Genomic DNA, 25852 nt, shown 5'->3' on the forward strand with positions numbered 1-25852 from the left:
GTGGGCAGGAGTCTGCCAGTTTGTGACCATTGGGTTAAGGAACCGTGGGCAGGGTTGCCAAGTTTGGTCAGCTGGCCTGAGTTTGATTTTTAATTCAGGAGAAGTCTGTACACGCATATACACACATTTACATGCATGTAACACTTTTATTACCTTGTAAATAGCCTCTAGGGTTTGCAAACCATCCCAACGTTTTTGATGTAGCTATTTTTAGGTTTATAACGGAATAATATAGATTATATAGATTAGCTGAGGCGTCAGAAGCATTTTGAATGTAGGGGGACACACTGGCATAAAACTAATATTTTATGTTAAATGTGGGGGGGTCCAAACGAATAATTATGAGATGTGAGGGGGACACGTCCCCCTCAGATTTAGCGGTGGCAATGCCCATGACCATAAGAATTTATGCCTGAGTGTGAGAGTCTGAAAGAGTGAATGTCAGGCCAGATATGGGATAGCTGGCAACCCTGCCTATGAACCCTTTTCTGCATGCTGTCTCTGTCCTCTAGATTGAAATTGTAAGTAACCTCTCTGTCGAATTTTAAACAACACTGACAGAATGTGACCGCATCCTCACTGAAGAAAAGAATTTGGTGAAGATAAACCCACGAAAGTTCCTAAAAATAGCATTGCAGCTATGCCCTTTGTTCCTTTGTGGTCGTTCAACACTTCAAGGGCATTTCCAGTTTGATAACAGTCTTCTGAACCTGGTCATCCATTTAGTGTGTCCTTACAGGGATGCAGAGGTTTGCATATTAATGTATTTATTGCATATTTATTTATTGCATAATTGCTGATTTATTTTATAAAAAGTTAGATGCAAGGTTTGCATATTTATTTCTAAAAGAAAGTTAGCACAGCTGCCAGATGAAAGGGTTTTTGTTTTTGGTCAGCAATCTTTTATTGTCTGTTCTTTATATTTCATAGAAAGATTAGGTATGGAGTACAGAGTGCATAGAGAGAAACTGATTCCAAGCACTTTTTATGTAGATAAGCCATACTACCTCGTTTATTTCCCGTTTCTTTGATGCCTATTAACATGCAAAATTGACTGTTTTTGTGCTTACCTTCACCTTCGATCTTCAGACCAATCTGTTACCTGTTACAAATGCCTTAGCATGATAAAGAGTAGATATTTAATTTCTAGGTAATGCACGTATACAGCTTAACAATATCAACAAACTATATGAGACAATCTATAAGAAACTCATGATGATAATGTTCATAATTGTTTTATTGACGCTTATATATAATATTTCACAAACAAGCATTCTTTTATGGCTAATATATAGAGTAATAAGCTTATTTTGAAAATATGAGCTGCCAGTCTTGATACAGACAATATATTCAGAACCCTGCAAAGGTTCTTGACAGTTAGCTTTACACAGTTTATCTTAATGTATATTTGCTCAGAAAATACAATTTAATATTGTAATACATACAAATCAATAGAGACAAAATGAAAATAACAAGAATCTTTTCTGTTCTCCAAAAGGTTACTTGTTGGATGGCTGGAAGAACATAGTTTTGGTTCCCAGACCTCTTCTCACGGACACCCCAAGCATGTATTTGTTAGATTTCAGCCCCCTTATTTCATTGACTTACTTAAAGAACTTGATGAGCTACTGATTAGCCAAACATATTAAGCTAGTGGTTGAGTAAAGAAAGAGAAGAATCTATTAGATGGTTAGAATGCTAAGAAAATAACATCTTGAAAAAAAGCTATTTTGCACAGTATGGTTTGTTCGTGTAACTTTTTAATGCTTAGATGACACAGATAATGACAAACTGAAAGCTACCTCCTATTTCAGTCAAGCGTCTTGCTTATATATAGTGAAACCGAACACTTAACCACTGCACTCCCTTTTGGCAAATAGACAGCGCCTTTCTCTTTTCTGAGATGGCAAAATCATATGTTACTGGGATGAGTGCTGGTGGTGAGCTCTAGGCCTCCTCTGGGATGGGACATAACCCTGTTCCACAGCTGCAGATAGGTGACCCGGATTCGGCGTATCCGGAAGCCATAGAGGAGGGGATTAATGGCCGAGTGGGCATGGGTCAGGAAGATGCCGGTGTACACAAGCTCTATGGGAACAGCGTCAGGCCCCCTGAAGAAGGTTATGCTGTTCATCACGTTGAGGGGCAGCCAACAACCGACGAAGAGCAGCAGCACCAGCGTCAGGACCTTGGCAAGGGCCTGCTCTTTCAGGTAGTAGGTCTGCTGCTCCATGTGCCTTGCCAAACTGTCCTGCAAGCGTCGTCTAAGAATGTAGAACACGCCACTGTAAAGGATCACCATTGCCAGCAGGGGCAGCAGAATGATACCGAAGAAGTTGAAGTACATGAGGTAGGCCTGGGGGATGACATCAGTGAAGCGGCACACTATGTCAGTGGAGTTAACAGGCGCCTTCGCTCTGAAGGCCTTGTGTGACCAGGGCAGCATGGGGGTGATGCTGAGCATGCCGGCCAGCAGCCAGCACAGCAGCACTGCTCCCACGGAACGTCGAGTCGTCATCAGGGTCTTGTACCTATGAAGGCAGAGTCTGTCCCATCATCTCAGCCATCTCTACTAATGTCAGGAAACACTTGGCATTCGCTCACGACGGCCAAGCTGGTTTAATTAATTTATTTTTAATTATTTAAAATTTTGTTTGAAAAATTCTTCTGTGAAATACGCTAAATGTATTTTTTTAACATTCTCATTGCATTTGCATGCACTTACCAGTACCTTAGTGGAGCAAAAATAAGTGGGGTTTTTAAAAAGTGAAGTTTGACAACTAGAATATGTATATATATATTATTGAGGGATCAAAACAGGAGGACTGGACACTAGGAAGGTCAGTGGCAACAGGGGGGGGGTTCAATATCAATTACTGGATTGGGGAACACAGGACTGGAAAACACATACATACAGAACTAACAAGGGAGCTAACGAGAGGCAGTGGGGGGTGATTAACGTGAGGGTTAGTAACGAGACAGCAGGGCCAGAGGAGGAAAGCGCCGGGGCTCCCCTCCTCTGGTCCACAATGAAAGAGTTATCTGGGCTGGTGATATCTGGTAGACAGGAGGCCAAAAGGCTGCCATGGGCCCCTCCCTTGGGCCCCAGCCAATACTGGTGGCCACCCTGGGACCTGGGACCGGAGTGGCCCAAGCTTTTGGTTGGAGGCAGGGGCACACAGAGAGAGACTCTGGGCAAGCCGCACCCACTATAAGTGTTCGGGTAGGGGAGCCTACGGAACCATCCCTTGCAGGCAGTTGGCAGCCAGGGAGTTAGGCGCCAGACTGGCAGTGACCGGCAGGGGACAAGGAGATTGTGAGGAGGCTGCAAGGGCGATGAGAGGATACAAGGCAGGCAACAGGGTGACAACAGGAGATGAGGTGGGCATCGGCTGTACATGAGAAGATGAGGCAGGTGCCAGCAGGACATTAGGAGATTAGGCCGACACCTAGAGGTGAGCATGGTGCAGCTGGGACATCTGAAGGTGAGCAAGGCGAAGCCAAGACACCCGGAGACAGGCGGTGTGAAACCAAGGCACCTGGGTCAGATTTAGGAGACATGGCTGATGTGCAATGAAGTTCCTGGAACTTGTCTAGAGCATCCTTCTCTGGGCTGAGTGCTTGGAGCGCAGATGGAGGTGCCCTCTCTGGACTGACGCTGGTGCATGGCCTCTAGGAGTACAGCAGAGGGGTCGATGGGCTCTAGAGGTGTAGCAGAGGAGGAGACAGGCTTTGGAGCTACGGCAGACGTGAGGATGCCAATTAGTTAGTTAAGTAGTTAAGTTTCTGGAGGCTCAGGAAAAGCTGCAGCCTCTTCTTGGCTGGGTTGTGAAGGCTCGAGATGAGTGGCAGCCTCTCCCAGGTTGGTCAGTAGATGCTCGGGCAAAGCAGGTGCTGCCCCTCCAGGGCCAGACTCTGAAGGATGAGGAGAAGTGAGTCCAGCCCCTCTTAGGCCGGACTTTGGAAGATCAGGCAGAGTGAAGGGTCCACATTCTGGAGACGCGACAATGCCCTCATCTGGGCCTGGTGCTAGAGATGCAACGGTGATCACTCCTGGGCCTGGTGCTGGAGATGCGGTGGTAACCTCTTCTGGGCAGGACTCTGGAGGTGCTAAGTCAGGCAGGGTGACAGCCATGGGCACTGCTAGCTTCTGCTGCTCCTTCATCCTTAGTGGGCAATTCTGTGGCGAGCTGCGAGAAGCCAGCAGGTGAGTCAGTGGTGAGTCGCTCCTTTTCCCCCATTTAATGCCAGACTTCCTCCTTCTCCTAAGGATCTGCCTCTGGGGTGAGACCCGTTAGTATCTCCCCCGCCTGCAAGAAGAGTGCGCTAGCCTCGGGAACTTTCCACACAGCTGGGTTACACCTCCACATCAGGTGCTGGTCCAGGAGGGCAAAGAAGTCCTCAGCTTGCAGGCAGGGTATTTCTGGTAGATCCATGGCTTCAATGACCAACAAGGTCTGGGGAACATGGGGAAGTCGGTCCACATGGTGTAGGGAAGCCTGGAAGTTGGGGCTGATGGTATATCCATGAGGTGTCTTCCTGAGTCCAGTCATTCTGTCACTTAACTAAGGATGAAGGACTCATGGGCAGGCATTGTGGCAAAAGCAAAATGAAATTAAATGAACAGAATATGCAAATGAACTAGACCGTGAGGGATCAAAAGGAGAAAATTTGCAATGGCACTGGCAGCAGGAGAATTCAGCATCAATGACTGGACTGGGGAACACAGGACTGGGAAGCACGTATATACAGGACTAACAAGGAAGCTAACAAGAGGCAGCTGGGAGTGATTAACACAAGGGTTAGGAACGAGAGGTACGACAAATGAGTAACAGTCATTGTGTGGTTTGTTAGGGTCACAGCAAGGAAGAGACAGGAGGGTCAGGTGGACATGGCCGGCAGGACGTGACAGGTACATGGAAACCTGAGTAATTCACTGTTTGCTGGTTAAACGTGACAAAATTACACCTATCACAAACAAAATTTTCATTTACGCAACAATTTTTCACGTAAGTAACACATTGAGTTTGTGCATGTGTTTGTATCTTTGAATTTTGTATGATCGTCTCCTGCTGCCTGCAAACTTTCCCCCTGGGGTCAATACAAGACAGTACTGTGCAAAAGTCTTAGGCTGCCAAAGACAATTTTGTTGAAATTATGTTTGTGTTGAGACAAAACTATGAATGACGTGGTGAAATTTAATAAATGTAGGGTGCCCTGCCGGAGAGGTTTGGGAACTGAAGCATTGTTTTTCTAGCCTTCCAGCAAGATATCAGTTCCAGCAAGAGAACAGAAGAAATTGTTGTGACCTTTTATTGTGTTACGGTTCATTTGCATATATTCTAATATTAAACTGCGGTTTTTCCACTTACTGCCCAGATGAATCAGCTTTGAACATTTCCTGTGTTTTCTTTTGCACAGTACAATACATCCCATGTCATCTCATCTCATCTTAGCATGTATTGGTCCAAAAACTGCAGACGGATAAAGAGTAAGGTGAGGAGGAGATTGAGGAGTAGGGTGAGCTCACCTGAAGGGAATGCAGACTCGTAAGAAGCGATCAGAGGCGATGGCCAAAAGTGCCAGTACGGAGCTGTAAGGAAGCGCCATCACCATGCAGCAGGCTACCAGGCAGCCTTGGAAGGAGGTATGGACACGTCCGTCCACGAACAACGACATGGGCACGCTGACTGCACCCACCAGAAAGTCGGCCAGTGCCAGTGACAACACGAAGCAGGAGGTGGGTTCTCGCCGCGGCATGCTCACCCACACTGCCCAGATGACGAGGGCATTGCCTAGGCAACACAACACAGCAATCAGCACCTCAAACACCGTGTACAGCACCTCAGACGGGTCAGCCATTTCGAGGAGAGCTGGGTCCAGTGGGCAGATTCAGATTGGCTTGGGTTGTCCAGTTGGATTCCTTGAGGAGATGCAAGAGCTAGTAATCTACAGAAGCCTGGGGATCAGTGAGAAGCTTACGACCACCTGGGGGTTTTCTCAGGTTTGTCTGTGGTTTTTCCTGTGACTGTGACAACTGCAGTTCAGGGGAGGAGCGTAAGCATCACATGACCACCAATTTCTTCATAATTTAACTTTACTTACAACTGATGACACATTCCGATACCTAAAGCAAGCTGGGCTACTACATTTGCAAATTGAGCATCGCATGGCAAGGCTGGACCTTGTGCTGAATTGAAGCTGAGCTTTTTTTTAGAGTGGAAGGTTACAACATATACAATAAAAGCCCAGAAAAATACTGCAATGTTTATCTTAACAGATATAAGGCCCAAAGGTGCGATGTGTGTCATTATATAAAGCTAAAAGATTTAGGTTTTGATTCACAACATAAGCTGATGTATAATGTGCATATTTCGATTGTTTATCTGAAGTACATACTAAAATTATTCATAATGGTATGCATTTCAGGGAACAATTAAATGTACCTGAGCACAACTGGAAACCTTGATCCCACACACCCCCTTGTGGTAAATTATGGAAAACATTTTATGCCAGTCAAGGGAAATGTGGTTCTTAAACAAATTCCTAACACACCACAATGACTATTCCACAATATTTTCTGCAGTAAATCTTCCCATTATTCTTATTTTTTATGCAGCACACTTGGCACAGTAACAATTTCACATGCAGAGTCAGCAGCTCAACATTTCAAAACAACCAGCTGATTGAGTTTGATCTACATTCAAGTTTAATTAGGGGCCTACCACCGAAGGTGGGCAAGCATCTATTGTAATTGTTAGTATTTTTCACTATAATAATAACATATTTTTATTATTATTATTCAACCCGAATTCTGGAAAAGTTGGGATGTTTTTTAAATTTGAATAAAATGAAAACGAAAAAAGACTTTCAAATCACACGAGCCTGTATTTTATTCAACGCAGAACATAGATAAGATAAATGTTAAAACTGGGAAAATGTACACCTTTATCCAATAAATGAGCTCATTTTTTATTTGATGCTTCCTACGGGGGCATATTTGCCATGGCATTTCCTCTTCTTTTCAAAACAGTTTGAAGATGTCTGGGCGTAATGGTTAGGAGTTTCGGAGCTTTGATGTCAGATGTAGGTTTCCAGCCACTGAAAAGTTTGTGGTCGTCTTTGACGTATTTTTTGTTTAACGATGCGCCAAATGTTCTCTGTAGGTGAGAGGGTCAGCCATTTCGAGAAGAGCTGAGTCCAGTGGGCAGATTCAGATTGGCTTGGGTTGTCCAGTTGGATTCCTTGAGGAGATGCAAGAGCTAGTAATCAACAGAAGCCTGGGGATCAGTGAGAAGCTTACGACCACCTGGGGGTTTTCTCAGGTTTGTCTGTGGTTTTTCCTGTGACTGTGACAACTGCAGTTCAGGGGAGGAGCGTAAGCATCACATGACCACCAATTTCTTCATAATTTCGCTTTACTTACAACTGATGACACGTTCCGATACCCAAAGCAAGCTGGGCTACTACATTTGCAAATTGAGCATCGCATGGCAAGGCTGGACCTTGTGCTGAACTGAAGCTGAGCTTTTTTTTAGAGTGGAAGATCTAGACTGCAGGCCAATTCGACACCCCGACTCTTCTCTGACGACGCCGTGCTTTCATTAATAGCTGCAGTGGTTTGCATTTTCCTGCTGAAATACACAAGGCCTTCCCTAGAATAGATATCCTCTGGAGGGGAGCATATGTTGCTTTTAAACCTTTATATACCTCTCAGCATTCGTAGTTCCTTCCAAAACATGTAAGCTGCCCATACCGTATGCACTTATGCAGCCCCATACAATCGGAGATGCTGGCTTTTGAACTAAACTCTGATGACATGTGTTTGCCATGAGAGTCTATGGCAGCCCGTAGAACCGATTGGTAACTTTTTTTTATATTTGGCACATCGATAGAGGATAGATTTGGGGTCAATCCATCCATCCCTCTAGCACCACCATCAGGCCAAATTTCAAGATACATTTTCATGCATAGCTTTTGAACCCCTTGGCCTAGACTTGTGATCTTTGATTCTTTGGAATCCTTGGGTCGTGCTGATTCAAATACACCTATTGTTGTTAACTTCCACCACATTGGGTTTTCTGCCATCTAGAATTTTCCTGAAAACCTACTTTTGAGAACTTGTCCCTTAATAGCCAAATGAATTTGGATGACTGACAATATCTCAGCAGTGCTGTGGTCTTTTTTGCTGTTGGGAAAAGCAATGGATTAGGACAAGATGACGGGATAGGATGAAGACCAGGGGAAACCAAAACCAGACAGGAGGAAATGGCAGAGCTGAAGGCGGAATCGAGCAGCAGCATTTCTTAGGCCGAGTGTCTGTGAAGTGGTGACGGCCTTTTCTGGACTGAGCGGTTGCTTGCAGTGGCAGGTAACTCACCTTCCAGTGGTGCCTAGAATGGGGCAAATTCCAGCTTATTGAAGAATCATTGTTCTGGCAGCATAACAGGTATATTGATAAAGCACAATGGGAATTCCCAATGGTTGTAATGGAACTGAAGGAAAGTCATTTTTAAGGTCTGACATAGAAAGAATGGGAGGAATTAAAACATATATTTGATATAGAATTTCTATTTCAAACTAGACATAGATAATTTGCATATGAAACTATGAGTGAATTATGATTATGGGGGAAGACAATAATGCTTGAGGGGTTTATCTGGAGCAAAAACAGCGATAAGTCAATGATTGAACCAGGATTTTGAGGGGAATCTGGTTAAGTGCTTTAATTCTCACTACCCTCATTCACCCACTAGATGATCACCCTGTATATGAAAATTCACTCACCATACCTACACACCGTACCATGTTGAGGAGGATCTTACAGGATATTAAAGGGGAAAGAAGGAAAGACCCTGGCGAATTTGTATGTACCCTTAGCGTCCAACAGCAACAGGATTACTCAGAGGATCTGAGAATAAGAGTAAGTGCAGGAGGTCCTTTGCAGAGCTGTTGCCGCAGTTCGATGATCGACTTTGTGGTCGTGTCAGACAAAATGTCCTTTGGACTGATGAGACAAAACTGGAGCTTTTTGGCCAATCACATCAGCTCTATGTTTACAGAAGGAAAAATGAAGCTTTAAGAGAAAAGAACAGCATCCCTACTGTGAAACATGGGGGTGGCTCAGTTTTGTTTTGTGCCAGCTGTGCTGCATCTGGCACGGGGAACCTTGAATCTGTTCAGGGCACAATGACGTCTCAAGACAACCAAGGCATCCTGGAGCGAAACATACTGCTCAGTGTCAGAAAGCTCAGCCTCAGGTCATGGGTCCTCCAGCAGGATAATGACCCAGAACATACAGCTAAAAGCACTGAAGAATGGCAAAGACAAAGCACTGGAATATTCTTAAATGGACCTCTGAGCTCCGATCTTAATCCTATGGAACATCAATGGAAAGATCTGAAAATTGCAACGTGAAGACACCACCCTTCAAACCCGACAGCTTGAGCAGTTTGCTTAGGAAGAGTGGGCTAAACCTGTTACAAATGCAGATGCCTCATTGTGAAGTACAGAGATCACTTGTTGGTAATCATCAATACAAAAGGTGGTACCACAAAATATTAAAATTAAGGGTACCATCTTTTTTGTCCATGCCATATTCACTTGTTTAATCATATTAAATATTGAATATACCAATAATCAAAACCAAAGTCTGATTTGTGTTATACAGTATATGGAATGAACAATGAGGGATGCCAGTTTAAAGTCATTTCAGAGATGGTTCACTTCCACAAAAATCACATCTAACAAATTTGTCCACGTCTGTACATTCAAATCCCAGAGGTAATTATCCAGTCTGCCACTCCACAGGTTCACTGAGGACAGAAGCCTCCAGAGAACCCAACTCAACGAGAATGAGACGCTGCAGAGTGAATTTGCCTCACAGGTAGCATGTCACACAGAGCAGGTCGTAGATGTTACAACAGCTGACCAACTTGAAAACGAAGCTGCAGGACATACCAACCTATCTGAGAGAGGCCAAGCTGTGACACTTACCTATGGACCAGGAGGAAAATAAGATAGGAATCCTACTGTTGACATATATTATAGTGGGTACAGTGATGCAACACATGAAAAGTGAAGTTGACAAAGCTCTTCTGCAAGACAAAGAACAAAGGCGAGAAGATCGTGTTACAGACCGGGGCGGACCTGGTGCAATGGCGAGGCATGGTGCAGGCAGCAACAAACGTCACTGTCCCACTAGCGGCTCACTGGCAGACCAATGGAGATTTAATAAACAAACAAAACACTAGAAATACTTATAAGCCAAAAACAGACCACAAGGGGTCAAAAGCAAAAGGGGATAATCAAAAATTAACTACAAAAGGGGTGGGCAGGTGGGCATTCAGGCAGGCGGGTGGGGGGCTGGGCAAGCGGGCAGGCAGGCGGGCAGGCAGGTGGGTGGGCAGGCAGGCGGGCAAGCAGATGGGCAGGCAGATGGGCAGGTGGGCATTCAGGCAGGCGGGTGGGGGGCTGAGCAAGCGGGCAGGCAGGTGGGTGGGCAGGCAGGTGGGTGGGGGGGCAAGTGGGCAGGCAGGCGGGCAGGCAGATGGGCAGGCAGATGGGCGGGCAGATGGGCGGGCAGATGGGCGGGCAGGCGGGCCATATAGCAAACAACAAAACTATAACCACCATTACTTCACTGACATCCAACAAAACTCCACAAACCACTAGGGAACTAAAACAGAGAAAGGGACTTAAATACAGAGGAGTAACACATCCAACAAAGGGCAGGTGAGACCAATCAACAAGGGTTAGGAAAACAGGTCACAGGTGAAACTAATTAACTTCAGAGAACTAAACAGGAAAACTAAGAACTGATCAAGAAATAGGAAAAACAGAATCTAACATTGGGAATAACAAAAACTGGTAAAACACAACTAAGGCTCAAAGCAGGAAACCAAAACCGAACACAAACCACAGGAGTAAAACTGATAGGAACAAAATACAAAACCAGTGGAAGTGAGATTTGAACACATAACAGAGGATTAACAGACAGCCGCACGCTCAGCTCGTTGGGCCATGCGGCTCACAGGGACCAGGCGAAACAATACAGACTAGGACAATGGGGAAAAAGACACAGACTGGGACAACAGGAGCTGACTCCGACATTCTCTGAACTGGGATATCCATTGAATTTGATAGTCCAGGACTGAGCACAGCCTTTACTCAATCTAAAAATACATTTGCATAACTGTGTTTGTATAATTCTTTGATATAAATTTCTATAATTTCTTTAATGTTACTGGTGACTCTACGACTCACTCTGAGCGTGAGAAGCTCGGTCTCCCCACGTTGGTTGGGTTTCCTCTCAAATCCCAGAGAGCCGCTATTAGGCTAATCGCCCCTCCCATGACCCTGACCTAGATTAGGGGTTATAGAATGGATGGATGGTGGCTGTAATGGAAACCGAATCAACATCACTTAGGACCACAATAACAGGCAGATTCATGAAGAAGAAGCATTAGTTTCCACTGAGAAATTTTATACAATTTTCCACTGTTCCACTTCATTTAAGGCATATTCCGAACAGCATATTTAAAGACGGTAACAATCAAATGCAGTAAGGGGCACAATATAGTGACACAATGTTTATATTCCTCACGGAAAACAAGTCCCATGGGGAGAGGAACAGCTACTTATTAAGTATTACGTAAGACAATCCTCAGATTTATATCGTCAAAATCAATTGGCACCCAATACACAATGACTTTATTAATGTAAAATTAAACTATCAACAAACTGATCTCAGACCAGATCATTATAGTAAAAAATCTTTAGAGAAAAAAAGATGTCACGTGATGGCCGTCTCATTCCGCAAATACATAGTATTCAGCTTCGGAACGATGATGTCACAGCTGTCATGTGACCTCACAGAGGTGCGGACGGAACGCTGTGCCCCAGGCTACTGAGGGTGTCCCTGTCGAACTGATACGTCAGCTTCTTCTTCACCTTGCAAATCTTGCCGGTGCGGGTGTAGTTGCGCAAGGCACGCGCCATCTTCTGGTAGGTCATGGTCTTGCGGTTGCCCTTGCGCCAGCCCCACAGGCAGGCCAGTAGTTCTTTGTTCTGGGAGGAGAACTGGAAGGTGCCGTCGTCAGAGTGCACCCACCAGATGCAATTACGCATCCCTGGGTCCTGTAGCATCTCATATAGGAACTGGAAGAGCCGCTCCTTCTTCCGACCTGTGAGGAGATCGGGGCATGTCTGGGAATGGTGATTCCATTAGCATGGCGGCGGGAACATGCTAATGAGGCACTTAGGATGACTGGGGTTTTGTGAATGGGAATGCTGGCCTCCTTCAGTGGCAAGTTACAGCAACTGGCAATAGAGTGTTAGCAACAATAAGGCTAGCATGAGGCACGTGTTTGATTGGCAGAGGGCCGTATGTAGCTAAGTGGATTAGGACCGCATGTAATAAGAGGAATCACCAAAACCCAAATTAAGAGTAACGTCACAGGAAAGGCCCTTAACCACAACTGTTCACTGGTCTTTTGGACAAAAGCATCTGCTAAATAAACTTAATAAACTATCAGTGGTGCTCAAAGTGCAGTGTAAGGAACCAGGACCCTAGAATAATCTTGCCATATTCTTTTGTATAATTTGGTTTTTACGACAAATAGCAAGAATATGGAAAATTAAATAACAGTAGCCTAATGAAAATTTGTGTCAGATGTAACCTGTCACATACGTGGGACGTGTACCATTAGCAAACACTGTCTGTGGACCGACGACCCTGAAACTGCCCACGAGGGGCTTTTGATTGCATGAAGCTCCGATCACGTGACTGGTGCCCCTGACCATCCTCGTTACCTGCCATGGGTGCGTGGGGTGGGCTGCCACACACGGGATCCACACATGGCGAGGCTGAGGCACCGTCCCAGCCCAGACTGGCGGACTGGCTCTCGCTGTCGCTGTTGGAGCTGCTGCTGCAGGACAAGAGACTCCCCAGCGATGTAGATCTGGTCAGCGGCACCAGCTGATAAAGTCAAATGGAGTGAAACTGAACGGTCACCCCTCCATGAGGGGAATATATACGCAAATGCTCGCATGCAGTGTGAGCACATCTCTATTGCATAAAACTACTGTCACTTTTACTCAAATGCAATACATGTGAGTGGCAAAGTCAAAAAATAAAGTAACGTAGTAGCCCAATAAAAAAACAAAGAAGGGAAATTCACCTCCATCCCACCAATAAGAAAACTAAGGGAATTCCAAGTGACCAATAAAAACATTCCTGTGGTTAACCATGAAGAAGGCAGTGGAGCGTGTTGTAGTTGAGGTATTTACACAGTCAGGCTGGTCCCATCGCTGGTACTGGTTCCTTGTATCCACCGGACTCATTCCCTCAATACCGACACCACTGGCCCTGGTAAGCTGCTCTTCCTTTGTCCACTGGGGGAATGGACTGAAGGTCCACTCAGAGTCAACCTGTCCCAGCCAAGTGCTTTCTGTACAAACATGGGTGTTACATGGGAATGAGATTTGTGCGTTTCTTAGTGTACGTCACGTCATGTCAGTCATTCGCCTCTTTGAACAGTCAAGATCCCATTATGTCACCCTTACCTCTGAGATTAACATGGTGCTCTGTTCCACGGTTGGTGGATGGTGGCCCTTCCTCAGCTTTCAGGACCTCTCCTAGGTTCTCCCGGAGGTACTCCTCAATCAAGTCTAGGTCCAACTGCGTACAGGTGGAAGAGCTCCAGTCCTGAGAGTCAAAGTCAAGATGGTACTGAAGCTGATAAGTTTTATTAGAATCTGTGGCTGAGGATGAACACGTTCAGCAACTGTAATATGCATCCTCAGATGCTCTTCAAGGGCCATGACATCAGAGGTGTCCTTAGGCCTATTTTAGGCAGGCTAAATGAATGTTAAAATGTTTCTTGGCCTTAAGTCATGAACAGCTTAAGTCATGAACAGCTTTTTGTACAAGGCCTGTGTATAAAAGTTTACCATCAGCACCCCTTAATGAAGATGCAGTCCGCCATCCATTCATCTCTAATGATGCCCCTGCATGATATAATTTATTTTCATTGGTGTGGCTTGTTGTGCTTGTGTCATGTGCTAGTGTAACATCTCCCATGCACAACCTCTGAGACCTGTTCACACCAAATATCTCTAATTAATACAACTGTACGGAGCTTATTGTGTCATATTAATGTCACTCGTAATACTTCACATTAGAACATCAATGGACTTAAAATTACCTACCGTCACTGCCATACTTGAACGAAAGGTCTGGAAGAGAGATTCAACACGTTGGGTTAATACTTAACACTGCTCTATCGTACGCATTTTCAGCCCTCTATTAATGAATGGTATTTAAAAGCCTGCGTAGACGGTTTTTCTCCCCGGTCCAATTCGACAATTAAAATTTATTGATCAGGAAGGCGGACACACGCCACCGCTACACCTCACACCCGAGGGAAGTGTCGCATCTCACCATAAATACCTACCTGGAGTCAGGGAAATCAGACACGAGTACTGCTACTGTGGAGGCGACAGCCAAGCGGAATGCGCTACAATAGGGCACGGAAACGAATGAAAGCAGTAATTCGAAGGGCGGTATTTACCTGAATGCAGGACCGATCGTAAGCTCTGATTTATATATGTCCCGCACGCCTTCTGCCCCTCCCTGGATTGCCCCCGGAGCCGAGCCAACATCTTATCACGCAACGTTTTCACTTGTCGCCAAACTGTCAATCTACTGGCTTATCAGTCATGAAAACGTGAACTGCGATTTTACACACCGATATTGTTCTGCTTTCCCTAATTAGCATGTCGGCGTCATGAGCAGGATTAACCGTGTTCCGTTTATGCCGAGCTCAGGGTCGCAGCCCTGCGCGAATCGCCGCGCTACATCCTATAGTTAATGGTAAACGAGCCTATTAAGCAGGAGATTCCAGTTTAAGGTTTTGTTTCACCGGGACTTTGTAAAGTACTGAATACATGTGTATATTGATTTACAAGAATAGTAATATGCTCTGCTATGGTACTGTAAAATTATAACAAGTTGGTTCTGAAGCCACATACACAACGCAACGGCTTACATTACATTGGTTACATATAAATATGTAACACGTTTTTTTTCCTCTGCATACATGTATGTAGGTCTATATACTGTATATACTGTGTTTATATTAAGTGTAAAACCCATAAAGTCGTCTAGTCACGTATGAACTACTTTTTATACAGTTCTTATAGATCGTTTTATCTTTATATCAGTCCTGTAAAATGGAGTGGAATGGCAGCCATTATTCCAAATGAACAGGACCTGACAGTCAAAGAAGGATTGTTTTTGTAATGGGTTTCCACCTATTTGTAAATCCCTTGGCATTCAACCGGGTTTGAAACATGTCATGCTTGAGGGCAGCGACAGATAATTATACGTTTTTTTATTATTATTATTGTTGTTGCTGTTGCCTGACTACAGTCATTATTTTTTTTCAGCAATTGAACAGACAGGTGTGATATGCTGGTGTTAATCTGCCTCCTTGATTCAACTCTGGTTTCCACCCCAACCTTGAAAAAATAAACAGTTCCTGATAATGGGTGAATAGTGAATCGATCTGGATCTAGCGCACCTGCTGACTAGAGTGGCCGATTGTTCCGTGGGCAGCCTGGCTTAGCACAGCGGGCACGTTGTCCGTGGGCAGAGGGCCACTCTGTCTGCCCGCATCGGACTGTTTCACATCCCCCTTCTGTGGCCTGGAAAACAGTGAAGGACACAGAATCTAATGTGTTCGTTTTTGGTCTTGAAGTATTATTACGCTTCTCATTAAGTTCCCTTTTTGTGGTTTTACTGAATACTGGGGAATCTATTCATCTTCCAATTAGTGCAGGGGTCATGGAGAGGATGGAACCAATACAAAGGGCAGGAGACGCTGGGGGTGGGATGCCAGTCCATTTGAAGGTATCAGGTATACTTAATATAACTGCTATAAGGACTGGTGTGTGACCCTGTGGGTTATGATTGGTCAGAAGGTTGCTGGGTCAAATCCCATGGCCAGTGGAGTGGGGCTACTGGCCATGTGGGTGAGAGGTGTATGGTTCAGTCAGTTAGAATTTTGTGCCCATGATCAGAAGGTCACCAGTTTAATTCCCAGGGCCAGTAAACTGATGCTAGTTTGCTTGTACCTTGTCTCTGTGTCTGCAGTATGTTCTTGCTGCTGTATGCACCAGAATTTCCTACTGAAATCAATATAATTAATCTTAATCATAAGAAGCACTTGAACCTGCTTGTACAAATAGCAAATAAAGCATCACTGTTATTATTATCATTATTATTTAATAAACGCCACCCTTAAGGGTTTCTGTGGGGAATTTCAGACAACAATCAACTGTTCTGTCTGGGATGGAGACATATTCCAGTAGAATTCCTGAACCTTAAATCTGTTTCCTAGAGCACACTTACATCTATGGGTGCAGTGGAGGCTCCAGACCAGATCAGACTAGACCAGAATATAATACAATACAGTACAGTACAGTACAGTACAATACAATACAATACAATACAATACAATGCATTTATCACAACAAATCTAGGGATGCTATGAACTGTCCACCAGTTTTCATTCATTTAAGATTGAGATAACGATTACCAATTGTTTTTGTCAAATATATATATATATATATATTTGCTGAGGGGCGGCATGGTGGTGCAGTGGTTAGCACTGCTGCCTCACACCTCTGGGACCCAGGTTCGAGTCTCCGCCTGGGTCACATGTGTGTGGAGTTTGCATGTTCTCCCCATGTTGTCGTGGGGTTTCCTCCGGGTACTCCGGTTTCCCCCCACCGTCCAAAAACATGCTGAGGCTAATTGGCGTTGCTGAATTGCCCATAGGTGTGCATGTGTGAGTGACTGGTGTGTGAGTGTGCCCTGCGATGGGCTGGCCCCCCATCCTGGGTTGTTCCCTGCCTCGTGCCCATTGCTTCTGGGATAGGCTCCGGACCCCCCGCGACCCAATAGGATAAGCGGTTTGGGAAATGGATGGATGGATGGATGGATATTTGCTGAATAGATTCCCCAGCATATATATATATATATATATATATATATACACTGTTTTTCCCCAGTATATTCCCCAGTATATATATATATATATATACACACACTGTGTTTCCCCAGTATATTCCCCAGTATATATATATATACACACACTGTTTTTCTCAGCACAACCCAGTTTGATTTATCTATGCAGCAGGTTTTACGCATGAGCCTGTGTTTCACAGCAGAGTCTGCATGCGTAACATAGTTAGCATTGTTACCACACGTGCATAAAAATCACTTCCAAATGTTTGACTGCACATGGGGTGTAACCCTTTTCATCTCCCTGCATGGTCTTCTTCTGGTAGCTATCCGGCTGAACATGTTTGTTCCCCTTCAGGCTTTGAAATACTCGTACTTTCCTCGTTGTCAGCATCGGACAGAACAGACCTGAGCGGCTTAATCCTTGTAATGATTAACATTGTTCGGTAGCCAAACAGAAGCTGTACATTCACTCGCCAGGCATTCATCGGGAATACATGTGCTATATATTTTTGCTTCCCTCCTTCAGCTAATAATCTGTGTTTCTAATCCTTTTCAGAGTTATATAATTGCCTGTAAAGGTTCCACCTTCAATGCAGTGCAGTGCAAGGGGATGTCATGAACAAAGACCAAACTCATAGTAACTTCAGAATATAGGATCCTACAGCTTCAGAGGAAGCCTTTGATTTGTTTTGTTTTTTGACCTGCAAGAAGTTTATGGGAAATTTTATGGGAATCCCTAGCAAACTAAATGTAATCAGGCACCATAAACCTACAGGACAAGCTGCAGATAGTCACATATAGAAAGTCTGCTTGTTACATTGTCAGGGTCCCTGTTTGGCCAGCAGGCGTTGCTGCTCATCCCGTCCCTCATTTTGTCAGTCTTTGTGTTTTCCCCTGTTTGCTGTTGGCCTCACGGCTCAACACATTGAGCATCTGATCGTCTCTGAATCCTTCTGTAATGTGTTCAACTCCTGTTTTTGTATTTTGTTTCTTTGTATGAGTTTTCTTGTTCCTGTGTCTTGTGAATTGTATTTGGTTTTGGCTTTCTGTTTTGTGCCACGTGCTTGTGTTTTTGTAAGTGTCTTCAATGCTGCTCAAACGATTCACCAGAATGCTCACTCACTGGTCAATGGCTATAATTATTTAACTGAATCCTCACCCGTTTGTCAGTCACCATGGTCATTCAGAGTGATCCTTGTGTGCCGGGCAGTCACTGTGGTGATTTAGCAGAATCCTCAGCTGCTGGTCAGTCACCATGGTCATTTAGCGGAATCCTCAGCTGCTGGTCAGTCACCATGGTCATTCAGCGGAATCCTCAGCTGCTGGTCAGTCACCATGGTCATTTAGCGGAATCCTCAGCTGCTGGTCAGTCACCATGGTCATTCAGCGGAATCCTCAGCTGCTAGTCAGTCACCATGGTCATTCAGCGGAAACCTCAGCTGCTGGTCAGTCACCATGGTCATTCAGCAGAATCCTCAGCTGCTGGTCAGTCACCATGGTCATTCAGCGGAATCCTCAGCTGCTGGTCAGTCACCATGGTCATTCAGCGGAATCCTCAGCTGCTGGTCAGTCACCATGGTCATTCAGCAGAAACCTCAGCTGCTGGTCAGTCACCATGGTCATTCAGCGGAATCCTCAATTGCTGGTCAGTCACCATGGTCATTCAGCGGAATCCTCAGCTGCTGGTCAGTCACCATGGCCATTCAGCGGAATCCTCAGCTGCTGGTCAGTCACCATGGTCATTTAGCGGAATCCTCAGCTGCTGGTCAGTCACCATGGTCATTTAGCGGAATCCTCAGCTGCTGGTCAGTCACCATGGTCATTCAGCGGAATCCTCAACTGCTGGTCAGTCACCATGGTCGTTCAGCGGAATCCTCAACTGCTGGTCAGTCACCATGGTCGTTCAGCGGAATCCTCAGCTGCTGGTCAGTCACCATGGTCATTCAGTGGAATCCTCAACTGCTGGTCAGTCACCATGGTCATTCAGCGGAATCCTCAGCTGCTGGTCAGTCACCATGGTCATTCAGCGGAATCCTCAGCTGCTGGTCAGTCACCATGGTCATTCAGCGGAATCCTCAGCTGCTGGTCAGTCACCATGGTCATTTAGCGGAATCCTCAGCTGCTGGTCAGTCACCATGGTCGTTCAGCGGAATCCTCAACTGCTGGTCAGTCACCATGGTCGTTCAGCGGAATCCTCAGCTGCTGGTCAGTCACCATGGTCATTCAGCGGAATCCTCAGCTGCTGGTCAGTCACCATGGTCATTCAGCGGAATCCTCAGCTGCTGGTCAGTCACCATGGTCATTCAGCGGAATCCTCAGCTGCTGGTCAGTCACCATGGTCATTCAGCGGAATCCTCAGCTGCTGGTCAGTCACCATGGTCATTCAGCGGAATCCTCAGCTGCTGGTCAGTCACCATGGTCATTTAGCGGAATCCTCAGCTGCTGGTCAGTCACCATGGTCGTTCAGCGGAATCCTCAACTGCTGGTCAGTCACCATGGTCGTTCAGCGGAATGCTCAGCTGCTGGTCAGTCACCATGGTCGTTCCCCATTAGTTCAATAGTGGGCACCCTGGGTAAGCTTCACCCCCACCCCAGAAGCAGAGACAATCACCAAGGTGTGTGATTATTCACAATTCAAAAAAAAAAAACTAAGCCTGTCACAGTTAACACATCAATGCCATAGCATTAAAGACATATACCATTATTATTTCTTTGATTGTATTAATTTCATTAATTTTGGTACCCCAATGGGAGAATAGTATGAGCAAAGATTTGTAATAGAATTTAATTTTTATACTGAATATACAAACTGTAATTGCTTCTGATGGTATCGTTACATGAAACATAAACTTTAATCACTTTACAGCCCTTTTAACAGTCTTTGCTCATACTCTCCTACAGTATTGAGCACCAATTTAAAAATAATTGAATTGAATTAAACTTGAGGTTTGGCCACTTTGAGATTTGAGTGGGTGAAGTTGCTATAACTACCTTTAGCTGTATATTTCATTAATGAATCATTAATGAATCTGAACACTTAAGAAAACCTATAAATTAAATTTTCTTCCCATTTTGACCCCCCTTGTGGGTTGCTTAGCTTCCCTCTTCCTGCTTTTGCCCCCCAGTAAAGCCCCCCTTTTGTTTGCCATCCGTCTGTCCCCAAGTCGTTCCCTTCCGAAGCTTGTCAGTACCCCTTGATCTTGTAGAAGATAAGCAGTTGGAAGATGGATGGGCAATACATTACATCCATGCAGTATAATATTATATTGATACATTCTGATCTAAATAAACTAATTAAAGATGTGTAAACATATTCAGGGAGACAGGGTTTGAGTAGGACCCAGCATCCATATTAAATGGAAAAATATACTGTACATTCCAGGGGCAACTTATCCTGGCTGATTTACGGTTTCCAGATAGGACTGCCATGAACACTTACTGCCCCAAAAGATGGACGAAGGATGAAGCTTCATTACTTTTGCGATTTTCGTCAGCGCATGTCACCTGGACGTCACTATCTCTCTCTATGACGCCTGTCTACTTACCTGGGAACTGATACATTATGATTCTTCTGTTCAGTGAACGTGTCCTGAATCCCTGGGCACTTGGAGACCCCTTGTGTTACCAGCTAGGAGAGACAAGGACATTTCTGCAGATGATGTAATAAAAGATTATGAGATATATGATTCAATATGTATTATTATTGTTATTATTGTTGCTGTTGCAGTTATTATTATTATTATTATTATTAATAATATTATTATCCATCCATTTTCCAAACCGCTTATCCTATTGGGTCGCGGGGGGTCCGGAGCCTATCCCGGAATCAATGGGCACGAGGCAGGGAACAACCCAGGATGGGGGGCCAGCCCATCGCAGGGCACACTCACACACCATACACTCACACATGCACACCTACGGGCAATTCAGCAACTCCAATTAGCCTCAGCATGTTTTTGGACTGTGGGGGGAAACCGGAGTACCCGGAGGAAACCCCACGACGACACGGGGAGAACATGCAAACTCCGCACACATGTGACCCAGGCGGAGACTCGAACCCGGGTCCCAGAGGTGTGAGGCGACAGTGCTAACCACTGCACCACCATGCCGCCCCATAATATTATTATTATTATTAATAATAATACTTGTGGGTAACATCTTCAGATGTGCTTTAGGATGCAGTAAATCATATCCTACCCACATTTTGTTATTACGTATCTAATCTGAGGAATCTGTATTCATTTTCAGTGCTTCTTATCTCCAGGTGTATAATGACCTCACGCTAAATAATGTTGACTCGAGGAGGATGGGACTCCTTCAGTCTGCTTTATCGCAAGGTTTCCTCCCCCCTCTGATGGAATTCGTCCCTTGACACCAGAATCTCTGGCTTTCCCTCTGGGGACCTCGGACCTGGGACCCTGTAAAGTGCTTTTTTGACAATGTCCCTTATAAAAAGCCATATATAATTATAGCAGCTACCGTTTTGAGTGCCAGGCCAGCATTATGCATGATGTCACGAAGGATGGTCTTCCCAAACCTGTCTGACAGCCATATGAGGATTCCCAGAATGCCAAAGCCTGCTGTGACTTCCTGTAACTGTGCTGATGAAATACTTCAAGTAGACCAAGAATGCACAACTGTCAGAGATGATGCCTGGGAGCTTGTCTCATTGTATGTAGTGATCAGCCTTAAATTGTTTTTATTAAGTACCTACTTACATACAGTATATACATACAGTACATACTGTAACTCAAATACTATATTCAGACTGTTACCACTGTTAATTTGCACTGTATGTTGTCTTGTCAATTTGTACTATTATGCTTGTGTCCTGTCTGCACTTATGATGTCGCTCTGTCTTTGTCCTGCTCTGTGTTGCACCATGGTCCTGGAGGAACGTTATCTCATTTCTCTATATACTGTGTGTATGGTTGAAATGACAATAAAACCTGCTTGACTTGACTTCACCCAAAAGGTCAGGGAATACAGGCAAAGCAGTAATTGTATATACAAACGTCGTCAATATAAACACAGAAACAGTAATTGGAGTAAAGTCTTATAATGATATGTAGTACTGTATTTATGTAGTACTGTATTTATGTAGTACTGTATTTATGTAGTACTGTATTTTTCTCAGTCTCAGGGGTGTTTTTCGCTATTGTGCAATGGACACTTCATGGGTTAGCGATATGTTTCATTGTCCAGTAGGTTGTGGGTTTAAATCCCATGGCTGGCAGAGTAATCATATCAACATTGGGCCCTATAACAAGATCCTTAACCCCAGCTGCTTCCGGGACACTGGCTGACTGCTCTCTGATCTTCATGTTTTCCGCACTTGCACATCATCATCTACCAAATAAATAAATAAATGTAAACATTAACATTTAGTATGTTCAGAGCAGCCTCTGGGATCTAAAGCTATCTGAAAGAACAATGTAATTTATTGAAATTGAACAATTTAAACCGGCATCAGTAACCTGAAAACCCGGTCTGTCTATCGTTTCCTGCTTCCCAAGCCTTTACATAAGCAATTGTAATTGACTCAGTGACATAATTTCCTAGATTTACACTCCCCAAACCAGTTGGGAAATACCCACAGACAGTGTGATGACGTGTCCACCCTGGCTAGTCTTGGGGAGGTACCTGGCACGAACTATCACAAGAATTATATCTTCAAAATCTGAAGCATATTTTTAGGTTAACGTAGTATAGCGCATATTTTGAGCCAAACAGACACTCACTCTCATATTTAGAAATGGACGTACATTTTAAACAGATGCTTTTAGTTAAAGCGATGTGCGTTTTTTTTAGAAAGCAGGTTCAGACAGTCCCCGGGGCACTTAAGGGATAAGGGCCTTGCTCAGGGGATCAATGATGACTTCTGATCATTGTAACCCAGCATTGTAACCCACTGAGCCACCCCTCCCTTTCATAATGCTGTTGCAAATATATGGCTCCAGCCACTCTTGCTGTGCGTGAAATGAGATCAGTGCCAAGAGTCTCTGCAAACAGTGGATGAATTGAATTTCCTGTTTTACAGTAAGATCAAAACAGCAACTTACTTAAAATTCCCCCATTTTTGTTTACAGACATGCCATACAGTAGGGCATTTGATCAGGTAATCTTTCTACAAATTTAGCTAACATTTTTGCTCACTCATCCTGGCAGTGAACAGGTTAACATTTTCTGTTTCTCACAGGGTCCTATTGGATCAGCTCGGCTAGGGGCTTACTGGGGATAATTGCTGGTGTTTTCAGCCACGTCGGGGGTTAGGAGGTCCGGATTTTTTGCCCTGCTTGTCACCTGGGTTTCCAGGGAGATGTCAGCTTATTCAGCGGGGCCACAAGTCCGGTCCCCCGGAAACCACTGGAACCACCACTGGGACCTCAGGCTCCCTGTAACTTTTCAGATACGGCGTGATTTTGTGAAGCTGATGTGCAGCTGGAACAAATTAATGAAATTAGCAGTACAGATGGGTACCCTTCCGTCAGCCTGACATCGAATGAGGAGGCTGGGCTTTTACGGCTCGGGCTGTTTCTGTGGTGGACCATGCAATAATCGGACATTTTCCAGTTGCAAATTGGAGGGAACTCATCAAGAAGGTGAACAGCAAGGTATTTAGGGAAAAAGTACCGAATAAATTAGAGATATAAATAAAGCTGCGAATTGCTTTTCCAGCTACTGCTGAGCATAATTTTTTTAGTTGTTTAGACTGATTATCTCCCCTAAAGTAACTGAATGTCTGTCTTTTACAGAGCAATTCATGTAAGAACCCTGAGTTAATCACCTTCGCTCATCCTGGGATATGAGCCAACTCTGTGGACAGAAGAGTGGCTTTCACCAGTAAGCTTATGCGTAAGAGTCCTGCCTCTACATGACATTACAAAAGACCTGAAATAGTTTGGGAATATTTTGGAATAAATAACCAGATTGTTGATTTATAAGTTGATTTATAAATCCTAAATGTCTCGCATAAAATTCATGTACACAATTATTTTTCTTAGTCAATTTTTTTTTTCATTTTATATCCCTTGTATAACTGTAAAATCTTGCATGTTTTTCGAAACAGAGAAGGAGCATGAAAGTATTAATGAAAAGGAGTGAGAATGAAAGCCGGCATGCTTCAGAAAATGTGGGTCAATGAGACAATAGTATAATTTATGGGCAAACAGGTTACAAAGGATGGCAGTCTAATCCAGAAGAATATTGGTTCTAAGCCAAGGAGGAAGGGTAGGGGAGGAAGTTAGTCTCAGTGTGTTAAGCAAGGCATTTCACCTCACCACATCAAAAACAGACATTTCCATTTCTATAAATAGATAAACATGTTGTTTACAAAAAACATAACCCGGTTATCTTGGTTCTGTATCACAAAGCTAGATTTCTTTGTGAGTCAGATGACATGTTGAATTTAAGGTACCCCAGTTTAGATGGAAGTTCATTCGTGTACATTTAGCCTAGGCTACCTTAAATCCAGTAAGTCATTCTGCTAAGCAAGAAATCCTGATACAGGAATCGTGATGCAGACCCCATTTTGGTAACCTTCTATTACACAATTTAAAATAAGAAAGCATTTATATATGCCTGACTACTGAGCACAAGTTCTTTAATCATGACGGAAACCTCACACCCTGTACCAGGGCAGATCAAACTCGGGACAGGATCATTCAAAGGGCCTGTACCTAATTATTTGACATCACACAAGGAAGGGAATTTTTAAAAATCCTCCTTAATTGGATGAAATGTCCAGTGTTAACATTTATTTAAATCATTAAATAAAAAAAATTATGCAAAAACTTAAGATGAGTTATTAAAAAGAGTCATAGATGAAAAATGACTCATCTAAATTTGTGTTATTGCTAATAAGAAAAGGCAGGCCATTTCTTTGAGATTTGTAAAAGACTTTGAAAAACTATTTTAGAAGTCCAGATACACAACAAACGAATTCCAGGGAAAAAAATACCCTGGCACATGAGTGTGTTTCTGAGCAGTACTTCAGCAAGCTCTTACTTTTGTGGGATTTTAACCCACTTTTTGTCAGCTCCAGTATCAGCAGGAATGGATCTGGTCATCAATCAGGGTCACCCAGGTGCCGTTAAAAATGCAGCAATGAACAATACAAACGAATAAAAGTTTATTAATAAAAGCCTGAATTACATCCATGTCTTTTATATGTCTATAATATTTTATACAAGGCAGACTGCCTCATGCCCCTTTCAGTCAGCGTCATCAGGCCCCCTGCCAGCTCCTCTTCTGCACCAGAGCTGCATCAGGGTCGTGCTTCTTACTGTTCTTTGTTGCATGACACAAATGATATTGTTTACTTGCCGAAGGTTGTGATCTGATATTTACCAATAAACTGTATTTTTGGACCGTATGTTTAATGTCATGTCACTCGCAGCATTAGCCAAATCTCACCATACACGGCGAGACAAAAAAGTCCGTCGCGAGGTATGTGGCCGTAGATAATTTAGAGAAAATGAAGATGTGATGAATGACTCTATGCCCCTCCCACACCCCCCCCCCCCCCGTTCAGATTCCTACATAATGTTTAAAGATAGTTCAAGATATAGGTTGTTCCTCAAACTTACAGCACTTGTAAGCTGTGTAGCACACAGGTCCACACTCACACACTGCTGCTACAGCTGGCTAATACACTAATACATCTGGCTAATACACTAATATATCTGGCTAATATATTAATACATCTGGCTAATACACTAATACATCTGGCTAATGCATTAATACATCTGGCTAATACACTAATACATCTGGCTAATACACTAATACATCTGGCTAATATATTAATACATCTGGCTAATA

The 25852-nt window shown here is 44.0% G+C and overlaps 3 protein-coding genes across 3 annotated transcripts in view; all 3 read right to left on the reverse strand.

The window, feature by feature from the left end:
* The window catches only part of nuf2 (UF2 component of NDC80 kinetochore complex), a 122866-nt gene that overhangs the window by 22183 nt on the left and 74831 nt on the right, over positions 1 to 25852 (reverse strand). The window lies entirely within an intron of this gene.
* On the reverse strand, positions 1238 to 6091 carry LOC125747829 (adenosine receptor A1-like). Its single transcript, XM_049023350.1, has 2 exons — positions 5531 to 6091; positions 1238 to 2531 (listed from the first exon to the last, which is right to left on the reverse strand). Exons 1-2 carry the CDS (start codon positions 5860 to 5862, stop codon positions 1913 to 1915), a joined length of 951 nt encoding a protein of 316 aa, XP_048879307.1. The 5' UTR covers positions 5863 to 6091; the 3' UTR covers positions 1238 to 1912.
* LOC125747832 (transcription factor Spi-B-like) lies at positions 10941 to 14863 on the reverse strand. The gene is made up of 6 exons (XM_049023353.1): positions 14457 to 14863; positions 14212 to 14238; positions 13567 to 13708; positions 13291 to 13451; positions 12814 to 12979; positions 10941 to 12185 (listed from the first exon to the last, which is right to left on the reverse strand). The coding sequence occupies exons 2-6, from the start codon at positions 14221 to 14223 to the stop codon at positions 11872 to 11874; spliced, it is 795 nt and encodes a 264-aa protein (XP_048879310.1). The 5' UTR covers positions 14224 to 14238; positions 14457 to 14863; the 3' UTR covers positions 10941 to 11871.

This window comes from Brienomyrus brachyistius, chromosome 8 (assembly GCF_023856365.1).
Source record: "Brienomyrus brachyistius isolate T26 chromosome 8, BBRACH_0.4, whole genome shotgun sequence".
In the NCBI taxonomy this organism is placed as follows: Eukaryota; Metazoa; Chordata; class Actinopteri; order Osteoglossiformes; family Mormyridae; genus Brienomyrus; species Brienomyrus brachyistius.

Coding starts and splice junctions, on each gene's coding strand:
- LOC125747829 (XM_049023350.1), bottom strand. CDS start 5,862: ATGGCTGACCCGTCTGAGGTGCTGTACACGGTGTTTGAGGTGCTGATT. Junction 2,532..5,530: donor CGAGTCTGCATTCCCTTCAG/GTGAGCTCACCC, acceptor CTGCCTTCATAG/GTACAAGACCCTGATGACGA.
- LOC125747832 (XM_049023353.1), bottom strand. Junction 12,980..13,290: donor GATGGGACCAGCCTGACTGT/GTAAATACCTCA, acceptor TGACTTTATCAG/CTGGTGCCGCTGACCAGATC. Junction 12,186..12,813: donor ACCCCACGCACCCATGGCAG/GTAACGAGGATG, acceptor ATCTCCTCACAG/GTCGGAAGAAGGAGCGGCTC.